Here is a 14,113-nt window from a genome sequence, read left to right as displayed (position 1 = left end):
TATATATTGGGAGGACACATTGCTATATGTAGGTTGGGTACATGGGCTATATATTGGGAGGACACATTGCTATATGTAGGTTGGGTACATGGGCTATATATTGGGAGGACACATTGCTATATGTAGGTTTGGTACATAGTTTAAATCTTGGAAGGACACGTTGCTATTTCTAGGTTGGGTACATGGCTTATAACTGGTGGCCACTTTTTTTTAATTCTTTATTTTATTGAGGCATGAGAATATGGTGGTACAGAAACAAGAGAGGGAGACTTGCAAGAGTTATACAGGTTAGGGTCATCATAACAGATTACAGTAATCTCCTAGGATTATCAGCCTCATTTTATATTGTATTAACAAGTTTAAACCATTGAGTTGATGCTGAGCTACATACTTATGTAATGCTGCAAGCTATAAGTACATGACGATTGTTACTTAAGATTTAGCATGAATGAACATTAACGAAAAAGGGAAAATAAACCTGTGGCACTTTAAGAGAGACAGGAGGCAAATAACAGGGGGCTCCTCGGGGTACACATGTCAGCAGCATCTACATGGCTATCACAAAAGATTTTTGGGAATCAAAATGAGCAGACTATCATGGCATAAGTGATCGTGGCCGGCAAGGAGTGTTTAGTGGAGCAGTCCTGTGCCCTAGCGTTGATCCTCTATGTCAGCCGATGCCAACACGAGCTGCATGCTTGTGCTTCTTTACAGGTAGGTCACTGGGTTCAATCAGTCCCATTGCCCTGGAGACCCCAACTGCTTGAAGGTGGTGTAGTGGATGAGTGCCTGCTAGTGCTCCCCCAGGGGAGGTCGGCAAATGGGACCTCAGAGGCTCTGACACGTCACATGGTTACATTGCTTGCTCGGGTGTTGCTGGCTGCTGCAGGGTATGCCAATTGGGCTCTGGGCTCCTCAATTTTGGTCTGAATCCGACCTACATGGTCTGTTGTTTCCATATAGTCCGTTACAGGCGTCTTAGGTGCTCGCTGCCTCGTGGTCACCGCTGGGTTGCATACAGTCGCCATCTTGGGGGTTCCGTCAGTCAGTGCAAGGTCTGTAAATTCCCGAGGGCCCGCAAGCTGGAGCGCCACAGGGTGAGAGTGAGGTTGCCGGGATGACCCCCACCGGCAGGGGGGGGGAAGTCCAGGGTCTGAGCCAACACTTCAAAAGCTGGGCAAGTTACGTGTGAGGAGATCGTCAGCCTCTCCGGCACCCGCTTCACCCAGTAGTCCGCAACATGGCACATGTGCAAAATTATCAGTGGTGCTCCGGAGTGCCCCTAGATTGGTTGCACCTCAGCTCCACAGGTTTACTCAGGGTTTCCAAGATTTGTGGAGCTGCTGAGAGTACAAAATGTGCCTTAAATGCAGGGCTTCCCACGGAGCTCAAGCCAAGTGCAGCCGCTCAGCATGGTGGTCTGACCCTGCCCCCAGTGGCCACTTTTAATATCTAGGGAGACCACATGGCTACCATCTGCAGTGGACATGAGGTTATATGTGGGGTGGTGGGCACATGTAAATATCTAAAGGTTGGGTCACATATAATATGTTAATCAGATATGTTGGCACATGGCTATTTATAAGCTGAGCAAATGGTTATGTCTTGGGCTGGCATATCGCTTATATCTAGGGTGGGCACATTTTTGATAACAAAGGGGCACTGTCACCATCTGGAGACTTTGCTGTGCATAAAGACCCTCAATGGTGACATCTCCGCCGGGGGTACGGTTACCTGCGGGCAGGTAAAAGTGAGATCTACCTACATGTCCCTCGTGGGCACGGCCATCTTGTTTCGGTAAGTCCTCTATAGCTAGCCAACATCACTGCAGTACTCTCGCATATGCACAAATGTACAGCATTGAGGTCTATGGAGGATTTCGGGATATCCTCCATAGACAGAGCTAATTCCCTCCATAGACAGAGCTAATTCCCTGCGATGGCTATCGGAATTTACACTGCCCAGTGTCTAAGAAAGTCAGGCGGAGGAAATATACAGAGCTGGACCTGGCACCCAGACCACTTCATTAAGCTGAAGTGGTCTGGGTGCCTAGAGTGGTCCTTTACGTGGCTATTAATGACTTTAAATCTCAGTACTGCCAGACTGCAATAAAGCAGTTCTGCAATAAAGCCTTTACCAGAAAAGTAGTTACATTAGTACATACATGTCTAGACAGTCTGGAAAGCAAATTTATTGAATAACATTGGCCATAAACCAGACATTTTCCTGTAAACGACCACCATGACACATGCTGTTGCATCATCCCCCATCATGAGCTGCTCTAAATATATTTCATGTACCAGATCTTAAAGAGACAGGAGCAGGACAGGATGTGGATAAGTGATGTAAGACACCAGCAAGTGTGCGCCTGGCTGACATCTCACTGTGCGTGTGAAACATTGTGTTACTGCAAGCTACATTAAATATTAACACAAGTCAATCCGCCCTCTGTGTGAGCTAGGAGGAGCTGTGTGACCTGAGAGCAGGCAGAGGATGCAGCATGCTGTGTCATATCAGCTATAATACAAGCTGTCATTTATTAAGGGAAGGAGGAGCACACTGGATATCTACCACCTCCTCTGTGCTTTCTCCTTCCATTCCAATTCTCAACAGCCCCCAGCTACCAACAGGGGGGAAAGCCCTGGACATAACAGAACATCATCTCCAAATTCACTGGAAACAGGGGGGATTGTGTATACTACTGGACCTAAACAGAAAGCCAACAACTACTAGTAAGTGTATGTTTAGGGAAGTACAGGGGATAATAACAAGGGTCCTCCACTTTTGAGACTAAATTAGTATCGCACCCTAATCTGTTCATCTCACTGTACTTCTTAACCCTTTCAGCGCCATGGGTCCTAAGCAAGCATTTAGCAAAAAAAAAAAAAAAAAAGTTACACCCCTTCCGCCCCCACCTTCACCTCTTGTCTCTAAAAGTGTTCATTATACAAGTTGTCACAAAAATTCACTTTATGTTTCTTAACCATTTGTGTGCTGGAGGGATTCATTATCATTGATGAGCTTGGATGTGTAAAAAAAAAAAAATGTAATAAAAATGCATTATGTAGGACTCTTTTTTTCTTGTTAACACAGATCTCTAAATATGGACAACGACAAAAAGATGGACAAAGCAAATGGTATCGATGAAACGGCGGTCACCATCGAAGACCCCAGCACGGGGAAGTGAGTGCAATCATTGTAGTTCTGATATTAATATTATTAGTTATTAGGTTAAGTAGTTTGCTTGATATGCCTTGTAGTGTGTCACCGGTTACAGCTGTGATGTATGTAAAGTCACAGGGTTTATTTGTTAAATAGGCAACATTTAATGAGTTAAAACAAAAATGTTGCAACCTTAGATCCAGGCTTAGGTGACTCAAAAAAATTATCCTATTTATCAGTATTCCCAATCTGGCTCTTATAGTTTACATTTTGCAAATGGTGTCTTTTTCAGTTTACCAGTATTGATAGGTTTTTTTTTTTGTTGCTAAACTAGATCAAAAAAGATGAGTATTTGCAATACCGAGTTTAGTGAATAAGCCCATGTAAACTAATCTGCAAGTGTGGAATTTATAACCATGTATCTTTATTATGCCTGTCGTAAAAAAAAATGTTTTGCTGCCATATTTTTTTATTTTAACCTTCGACTGTCAAACTACATTGTCTAATCAGTAAAAAAAAAAAATATTCCAAGAAATCGGCAAACTATGCTGTTTCTGTGTTCTGCTCTAAAAAAGACTTCAGAGTATGTGCGTTGTAGCCTAATTTTGCTGGTTTGATCTACATTTTGTGAGTTGGTTCTCGACTCACTGTAAATCACTATTTCTCTAATTGTCAAGTATGCAATCGGAGTGATTTACTAAAGTCAAATTGTCAGGAGTTTTAAAGTAAATATAAAATTCTAGGACAACATAGTCATACCTGGAACTTTTTTCCAAGCCATATATTTTATCTTAAAAGTTACAATAATTTTTCAGTGTTATTTGTTAAAGTTTGGATAGTCATGCATTCAAAGTGAATTAAAAGGGAATCTCAGATTTTAAATCTAGATAGTCAAAGTGGCTTGCACAATTTTTCCAAGCAACTTTAGTGGCTTAAAATTTGAAATTCACTTTAAATTGAAGACCATTCTCACGTTAGCAAAGAACCCTGTCTTAATTCCAAACGGTTAATACAATAATGAATAAGCCTAGCTCTATTATTGTTATCATCACGGTCCTCATTAAACAGTGAGTTGAGATGAATTTATATTTACTCAATAAACAGTTGGGGGTTTGTAAAGTATAGGCCGTATTCAAACACTGTAGCGTTAGGAATATAAATACAAAAAGAGAAGTCCTGCGCTAAAGCAGCAAGGACTACAACACACATCAGCCCCAATATGTAGTAAAAACCAAAGAAAAGAAAATGTTACTTGCGCTTTTTCCTTAATCCCTATGTATATTTAGACAAATGGAGGTCATTTAGTTGCTCCAATGGCCATTGGAGGGATGCCCGCCTGCCAACGTCAAGGCAGACCCCCCCTAAGCGGGTCCTAACACTGACCCTTCAGCCTGCTTCCTTGAGCTTCTGGCAAAGATATCTCTAATGAGACAGAAAGGGGTATTTTTTATATACACCCCTTTACTTATTAACCCTTAATAGGGAACACATGGGATGGGTAGCAGCATTGTAACCAGGCTGTGTGATACAAAGTAAATACAAATACAAAAAGAGAAGTCCTGCGCTAAAGCAGCAAGGACTACAACACACATCAGCCCCAATATGTAGTAAAAACCAAAGAAAAGAAAATGTTACTTGCGCTTTTTCCTTAATCCCTATGTATATTTAGCGTTAGGAATATGCTGTTTAGGTGACCAGCCCCTTACCTACAGCTTTTACTTCGATTTTCTCCCCCGCAGCACGGATCTTCATGGCTGGCCTCGCCTCTTTGGCTGAGATCATCGAGTTCAATAAACTCAGCCAATCCAATGCTTTCCCATTGGAAAACATTGGGAGGCCATTGCGCATGCGCTGCAAAATGCTGTCCTGATCTGAGACCAACATAGAGAAACAGAATTGTTATCTGCTATCTGCTTTTCTACGATACGCCTCTAGTGGATGTCCAAGTTACAGTCAATAGAGACACTTCACCATGCAACAAAAACATTGTCATTTTGCAGAACGACTGTTTTCTGCTGCAGGGTAAAAATGAGGGGGAGTGAAATGGCACCCAGACCTCTTAGTTGAAAGGAAATGGTCTGGGTGCCTATAGTGTCCCTTCAAGTAATTGTCAAAAACTTTCCAATTATTTCTGCTTGAAGTTTTACTTTTCTATCTTGACTCTTCTAATCTAAAATTTGAAAATCAGCCATCAGATCACCTCAATTTTATTTTTAATAAATAACCTTATATAAAATACCTCAGACAGCATGTATCACTACAATCCATTGTGAACACAGCTTGATATATTTATGTTTAATATGTTATTATTAACATTTATAGATTAATGTATTAAACTATTTATAAAATAAAAATGGTTTTAAAATTGCTATTTATTGGATATGGTTGTCTGAAATTATCCCCCGAATTTTTAATGCATTATACATTTATTTAAAAAAAAAAAAAAACACTGTCTGATGCAGCACTTGCAGGTGTCAACAGCAAGCAAACTCTGCTCGGACCAGAACAAGTCTCCACCAACCAGGAGCCTCTCATTCTAGGGCTAGGCTATGGGGGGGTTCTCTTATCCCATAAACCCTTGAGTGTCAGAGGTACAGCTACAGAAAGGATACGTAGACCTGTGCAATAGCACCGTGGATGCTATAACTTTACACACAACTTGGTTTACACAACCACTCTATAGCACATAACTGTAGCCGGTACACATTATAGATGGAATTTTAAATTGCCATTATACTACAAAACAAACTTTGTAAGGTTAAGTAAGTAAGTGTATTAGAAACACAGAGATATGATTGTTAGTTATCGAACTATCTAGATTTGCTTGTTAGCTGTTGTGTGTTAAGAACCAACCCGCTAAATTTATACTAAAATAGTTAATATCTTATAAAATGCCTGTAATTAAAGACAGACTTACTATTTGGCCTACATATTTCTAATTACCTCTTAACTAATCATACCTATTTAGTCCAAACAGTTTATAATCTACACTGCGTGCAGAATTATTAGGCAAATGAGTATTTTGACCACATCATCCTCTTTATGCATGTTGTCTTACTCCAAGCTGTATAGGCTCGAAAGCCTACTACCAATTAAGCATATTAGGTGATGTGCATCTCTGTAATGAGAAGGGGTGTGGTCTAATGACATCAACACCCTATATCAGGTGTGCATAATTATTAGGCAACCTCCTTTCCTTTGGCAAAATGGGTCAAAAGAAGGACTTGACAGGCTCAGAAAAGATAAAAATAGTGAGATATCTTGCAGAGGGATGCAGCACTCTTAAAATTGCAAAGCTTCTGAAGCGTGATCATCGAACAATCAAGCGTTTCATTCAAAATAGTCAACAGGGTCGCAAGAAGCGTGTGGAGAAACCAAGGCGCAAAATAACTGCCCATGAACTGAGAAAAGTCAAGCGTGCAGCTGCCAAGATGCCACTTGACACCAGTTTGGCCATATTTCAGAGCTGCAACATCACTGGAGTGCCCGAAAGTACAAGGTGTGCAATACTCAGAGACATGGCCAAGGTAAGAAAGGCTGAAAGACGACCACCACTGAACAAGACACACAAGCTGAAATGTCAAGACTGGGCCAAGAAATATCTCAAGACTGATTTTTCTAAGGTTTTATGGACTGATGAAATGAGAGTGAGTCTTGATGGGCCAGATGGATGGATTGGTAAAGGGCAGAGAGCTCCAGTCCGACTCAGACGCCAGCAAGGTGGAGGTGGAGTACTGGTTTGGGCTGGTATCATCAAAGATGAGCTTGTGGGGCCTTTTCGGGTTGAGGATGGAGTCAAGCTCAACTCCCAGTTTCTGGAAGACACCTTCTTCAAGCAGTGGTACAGGAAGAAGTCTGCATCCTTCAAGAAAAACATGATTTTCATGCAGGACAATGCTCCATCACACGCGTCCAAGTACTCCACAGCGTGGCTGGCAAGAAAGGGTATAAAAGAAGAAAATCTAATGACATGGCCTCCTTGTTCACCTGATCTGAACCCCATTGAGAACCTGTGGTCCCTCATCAAATGTGAGATTTACAAGGAGGGAAAACAGTACACCTCTCTGAACAGTGTCTGGGAGGCTGTGGTTGCTGCTGCACGCAATGTTGATGGTGAACAGATCAAAACACTGACAGAATCCATGGATGGCAGGCTTTTGAGTGTCCTTGCAAAGAAAGGTGGCTATATTGGTCACTGATTTGTTTTTGTTATGTTTTTGAATGTCAGAAATGTATATTTGTGAATGTTGAGATGTTATATTGGTTTCACTGGTAAAAATAAATAATTGAAATGGGTATATATTTGTTTTTTGTTAAGTTGCCTAATAATTATGCACAGTAATAGTCACCTGCACACACAGATATCCCCCTAAAATAGCTATAACTCAAAACAAACTAAAAACTACTTCCAAAAATATTCAGCTCTGATATTAATGAGTTTTTTGGGTTCATTGAGAACATGGTTGTTGTTCAATAATAAAATTAATCCTCAAAAATACAACTTGCCTAATAATTCTGCACTCCCTGTATTTTATCTGATATAAATGTATTATAGAAGAATATGTATATTCTATATATATTCTAAGTGCTTTGTTATAGTACATATTTTTGTGTAGTTGCCAAAAACACTCATTATAAGATTTTGTTTGTCTCTTGATTAATTGTTTATTTCTAGTCAAGGAAACTTTTTTTTTCTGGTAATCTTTAGGAAAATAATACATTCTTTAAAGTCTTATTATTTCTTTCGCTTCCTATCTATAAAGTCTTTTCTTTGATCATAAATGAAAGTAGACACCTTTATCCTGTACCGCAGGAGACTTGGAGATGTTGACAAAGAATTTGGATTTCACGCTGTGCTCACATTGATTTCAAGATAATTGTATGGTAAAAAGTAACTAGTGATTTTCAGAAATGTTTGCCTTAAAATATGACTGATTTTAACCCACTGAAAACCAATGACATGCAGGGAAATTCTTGATATAAAGGGATTTGCCTAACCCAGACCCTTAACCCCTTATTGACCAGACCTTTTTTAAATGTTCTTACCGTTAAGGACCAGGTTTGTTTTTACATTTCTGTTGTTTTTAGCTGTAATTTTCCTCTTACTCATTTACTGTACCCACACATATTATATACAGTTTTTCTCGCCACTAAATAGTCTTTCTACAGACACCATTATTTTCATCATATCATATAATTTACTATTAAAAAATTATAAAATATTATGACATTTCTTTTTTAAAACACACCTTTTCTGACTTTGACCCCCAAAATCTGTTACGCATCTACAACCGCCAAAAAACACCCGTGCTAAATAGTTTCTAAATTTTGTCCTGAGTTTAGAAATACCCAATCTTAACATGTTCGTAGATTTTTTTTTTACAAGTTATATGGTTATAAGTACAAGACAAGTAGGACATTGCTATTTCAAAATACCGGTATATATTTTTTAAATGTATCAATAATGACATTGTAACACTGTTATCTGTCATAAATCTCTGAATCACATCTTACATGTACATATCTTTTTAATAGTATTTGAGAGAAATAGGCCTTCTGTGTACATAGAGAAGGTCTTAGATCTTTGAGTTCAGCTCATGAAAAATGGGGTCAAAAACAAGTGTTGCGTTTAGAATTTTGTTCAGTGTATATATACACTATATGGACAAAAGTAATTAACCCCTTGAGGACCAAACTTCCGGAATAAAAGGGAATCAGGACATATCACACATGTCATGTGTCCTTAAGGGGTTAAAGGGACACTATAGTCACCTGAACAACTTTAGCTTAATGAAGCAGTTTTGGTGTATAGAACATGCCCCTGCAGCCTCACTGCTCAATCATCTGCCATTTATGAGTTAAATCCCTTTGTTTATGAACCCTAGTCACACCTGCCAGCATGTGACTTGCACAGCCTTCCATAAACACTTCCTGTAAAGAGAGCCATATTTAGGCTTTCTTTATTGCAAGTTCTGTTTAATTAAGATTTTCTTATCCCCTGCTATGTTAATAGCTTGCTAGACCCTACAAGTCACTCCTGTATGTGATTAAAGTTCAATTCAGAGATTGAGATACAATTATTTAAGGTGAATTACATCTGTTTGAAAGTCAAACCAGTTTTTTTTTTTTTCATGCAGGCTCTGTCAATCATAGCCAGGGGAGGTGTGGCTAGGGCTGCATAAACAGAAACAAAGTGATTTAACTCCTAAATGACAGTGAATTGAGCAGTGAAATTGCAGGGGAATGATCTATACACTAAAACTGCGTTATTTAGCTAAAGTAATTTAGGTGACTATATAGTGTTCCTTTAACCCCTTAAGGACACATGACATGTGTGACATGTCATGATTCCCTTCTATTCCAGAAGTTTGGTCCTTAAGGGGTTAAACAATTGGGACACCTGACCATTACACTAAAAGAGACTTTTCCGAAATTGCATTCAAAACACAGACATTAATATGTAGTTAGTCCCCCCTTAGCAACTGTAACAGCTCCCACTCTTTTGGGAAGGCATTCCACAAGCCTTTTTGATGTGTTTCTGTGGCAGTTTTTGCCCATTCATTCAGTAGAACAAATGTGAGGTCAGTCACTGATGTTGGACAAGAAGGTCTGGTTCGCAATTTTGGTTCCAGTTCATCACAAAGGTGTTTGATGTGCAGGTTATTTCACACCAAACTCAACCATGTCTTTATGGACCATGCTTTGTGCACTGAGGCAGTCATGCTGAAATGGAAAAGGGCCTTCCCCGAATTGTCCCCACAAAGCTGGAAGCATAGCATTGTCCAAACTGTTTTGGTATGCTGAAGCATTAAGATTTCCCTTCCCTAGATGTAAGGAGCCTAGCCCAACCCGTAAAAAACAGACCCATACCAATATCCTTTCTCCACCACACTTTACAGTAGACACAATACAGTCAGGCAGGTAATGTTCTCCTGACATCTGCCAAACCCAGACTCGCCAGACACGTTTTCACTGCTCCAAAGTCCAGTGGCGTTGTGCTTTACACCACTCGATCCAACGTTTAGCATTGTACTTGAAGCTTGAATGCAGCTACTCCGCCATGGACACGTGAAGCTCCCACCATACAGTTTTCATGCTGATATTAATGTCAGTGGAAGTGTGTAACTTTTCAGTTATGGAATCAGCAGAGCATTAGCAACTTTTACTCATGCGACTAACCCCACTTTGTGACATTACACGGTCTTCCGCTTCGGGGCTGAGTTGCTCATGTTCCTAAACACTTCGACTGTCCAATAAAACTACTTACAGTTTACCGTGGAATATCTAGCAGGGATACAATTTCACGAACTGACTTATTGCAAAGGTGGCATCCTATCACAGTACCACACTTGGATTCACTAAGCTTTTAAGAACGACCCATTGTTTTCACAAATGTTTGTAAATGCAGATTGCATGGATAGGTGTTTTATACACCTGTGGCTATGGGTCTGATTGAAACACCTGAATTAAATAATTAAAAGATGTGTCCCAATATATGTGCCACAACTATCCTAATTTCTAGTGGCTAACAAATGACCATTGCATCTTAGTGGGACCAGGAGCAGGGCTGTTCCTGATAACTTTAAATGACTTCATGACATATCACGTTTGGCTCTTGATAATGTAGAATGTTGATAATGTTGAAAAGATCCCTGTTTTCATGTCAAGGGTACCCAAACAGTTTCACAAAAAACTAGGACTGGACCCATAAATTTATTGCGCCATAAACACTAAAAAGAGTTGGCATGAAGGTGGGGTTAGAGTACTACAGGGACAATGGGACAGAAAAGGACACAGAAAGTTGGGTCTTAACCCCTTAAGGACCAAACTTCTGGAATAAAAGGGAATCATGACATGTCACACATGTCATGTGTCCTTAAGGGGTTAAAGAAGCACTTTCTGTCCTCAGTAGGGACACTTGAGAGGATAAGGAATATTCTTATGGTAATCATGATGGTAGGTATGGTTATTGGACCTTGTGAATTGAAGTTTTGGAACAGTTTAGTCACTGAGAATGCATGGTCCATGCAAAACTTTGATGTCAGTGGACCATACCACGTGTCATGTAGGGAAGGCGTTTAATACTTTTTTCATGTCTCTTTAATTAGTTTGTAATTATGTGTATGTATTGAAGCAAAGACTACATATGTTACGTATCAAGAAACCTAAACATATTTCAGTGGTCTAGTCAGTGGATATAATTCTAGTTTATGTGGTTTGTTTCATGATTACATTTTTTATTTTTTTTTATACATAATACTGATGCGCTTGGTCATTTATGGATAACCTTAAAGCATAAATTGAAAGTTAGTGCATACCTAGTCTTAATATGGCTATAAAATATCGTTGCATTTTTTGTTTGCTTAGCCAAAATGCTGAATGTTGTATGTAATGCACAATGCAAGTGACACTTGTCATAATCCGTATAAACATAGCGTGACCTATTTTTTTCAGAAATGAAAGTTTTCCATCTGTGTTTGCCTACATGTTTCAGTAAGGTTGTCAGTTAACTACAATTTTCCATTGAGATTGCTAACTCACTTAGTAATTGCAGATATGTGAGCTATGGTTGTTAAATTACGCAAGCAGTGTTTTAAACATTTCGAGGTGAAATACATAAAATAAAAATGTGTCCTAAAATGTGATAATTACTTTGAAAATTAAACTTTACTGAATAACCCTGACAATGACCCATATATCCAGTTTAAAGTATCCTCAGTTAGTTAACCTGAATTCAAACTGGTTTCTAACGGTGATGGACCAGGAAGGATGCTGAGATATACTCTTGCCATCAACCAGTTTAAGTGTAAAATATAGACATGCAAATCTATTGCTTGAACTCCCATTAAGATCAACCAGACTGATTGGAGTTTAGCATATTGGGGATTATTATTCTCTGTATGAGCACCAGGCAGCTCTATGGAGATCTATGTTTAATTGGATCTGAAACAGAATGAAGGATTCACTCAGCTCACTGAACAGGTGATTGCGTTCCCAGGTCAGTCTTTAAGACATGAGTGAAGTTCTGTGTCGCCTGGTCATTTATATGGATATTGTATGATCAGTAATTGTAATAAATCAGATTAGTGGGCCCCTCTGGTAAAGCAAAAAAAAGTTAAACTCTCCATTTATCCAATGCCACTATGGTGTATGTGCCGCAAACGCTGTGCTTCGCACGTCAGATGCTTCTCATTGAGAAACATTGAATCTATTGCTTTTCTATGAGAAGCATTAACATTCTACAGTGCTGCACGTGAAGACTTTAAATAATTAGTCACCCTTGGTAACAAATGTATATATCACTGTTTTCCACAAACAGTGTTATCATTTGTCATAATGCAACACCGCTCAATTAAAGGGACATGCATGACTTGACAATTAATTTTTTTAACCAGTAAGCAAACACTTTGAAACAAATATTCAAGCCTAAATAAAGCTAGAAAAATATTGAAAACGATGTAATAAACATATATAAAATACTATAAACTTGGTCAGATTGCATTTTTGGGCACGCCTCTCAATTAGGTGAGTTTATTCAGCCTCCCCCTCCTCTCTCTTGCCCACTCATATCAGTTTCAGACCTGCCCACCAATGACAGAAACAGGGCATTATTGTGCAAGAAGAAAGAAACTCCGCACCGGAGCCTGCTCTGCATAAATCACACCGAGCAGACTCCCCCTGTCAGAATGTTGCAAGGTGAAGAGAAATTTCACACATGTGAATCTGTCAGGCATGCCAAATGCACTTTCCAGCATTCCTAGGGATAGGATGAATCAACATTCCCCCTCCCCCCGGAGTGGGTGTGGAAAGCTTAAGAAAGAAGAAGAAGATAAATATGAAAAAAAATATATTTACCTGCTTATTCCAGAGTGAGGCAACTGTCTCATTCAAAGCTAAAGCGATGCATGTCCATTTAAAGAACCACTAAAGTCACCCAGGTCTGGATGCAGTGATCCTATCCTACCAACTCGGCAATCTAAAACATTGCAGCTATTTAAATCCAGGGTTAAATCCACTTCTAGTGGCTGTCATAATGAGGAGGCGCTTCCACTGCATTGACCGAATAAAACTGGATCATATGATGCAGAAGCCCTCATAGGAAAGGATTCATTCAATGCTTTCCTATAGAGCTTTGATGCACGTGCGACACTCTCTGTGCATGCACATCAGGTCCCCAACACTCCTCTGTGAGCAGCACTGGATTGGACTGTGAATGATGAGGCTATGAGGTCACAGGAGGCAGAATTGTAACAAGCGCCAAGAGAGCCTTGGCAAATGAAAAGGGTAAATAAAACGTTACATTTCTTTGTATTGAAAATGACTGGGGAACCTGAACATACTTATGGATTGGGACAGTAAAGGGATAGGTGTACAGGATTGTATGACTAATGCTATAGTGTATAGTCCATTTAAAGGCAAGACACAATTTTAAAATCCTAGTAAGTTTATGTGGTCCATCAAACTAATTGTATAAACATCTTGCAAAACATTGCCAAATATAGAACTAGCAAATCATGTTCTTCTTCACTGTAAGTAGTGCTGGAAAACCAAGGTTCTCAACAGCTGCATTGCTGCTTCAGTTAGAACAAATAATTACATAAAATAGTATATAAACCCACTGCATTTGTCTGATTAATCCAAACAACAAGAACGCTTTCCATCCAGGTTAGCTAGCATAATAAAACACATAAAAAAATAAATAATAATTTTACTGGAGCACATAAAATAATCTCAGGTGCAAAAAAAACAAAAAAAAAACAACTGAACGGGTCTATTTACCAAAATGTCACATATTTCTGCAAATAACATGATCCTTACTTAATGAAGTAGCCAATTTCAATCTTTCTATCACTTAAAGGAGGGTTCTCCAAACTCTGACCCTCCAACAACCCCCAACGATTCTCTGGCTATCTCTGAATAATGGGAGTTGTAGTTCAGAAACATTTGGTGG

General features: G+C 39.4%; 1 protein-coding gene across 1 annotated transcript in view; it reads left to right on the top strand.

Moving 5' to 3' along the window:
- Positions 1–2,467: 2,467 nt before the first annotated feature.
- Positions 2,468–14,113, top strand: part of ABCB1 (ATP binding cassette subfamily B member 1) — a 53,202-nt gene continuing 41,556 nt past the window's right edge. Inside the window, exons 1-2 of the mRNA XM_063452480.1 lie at positions 2,468–2,732; positions 3,094–3,183. Coding sequence (XP_063308550.1) covers positions 3,104–3,183 — 80 coding nt within the window. The 5' untranslated portion in view covers positions 2,468–2,732; positions 3,094–3,103. The remainder of the gene's footprint in view (positions 2,733–3,093; positions 3,184–14,113) is intronic.

The sequence above is a fragment of the Pelobates fuscus genome, chromosome 4 (assembly GCF_036172605.1).
Source record: "Pelobates fuscus isolate aPelFus1 chromosome 4, aPelFus1.pri, whole genome shotgun sequence".
In the NCBI taxonomy this organism is placed as follows: domain Eukaryota; kingdom Metazoa; phylum Chordata; class Amphibia; order Anura; family Pelobatidae; genus Pelobates; species Pelobates fuscus.
This window is presented reverse-complemented; position numbering and strand designations above follow the sequence as displayed.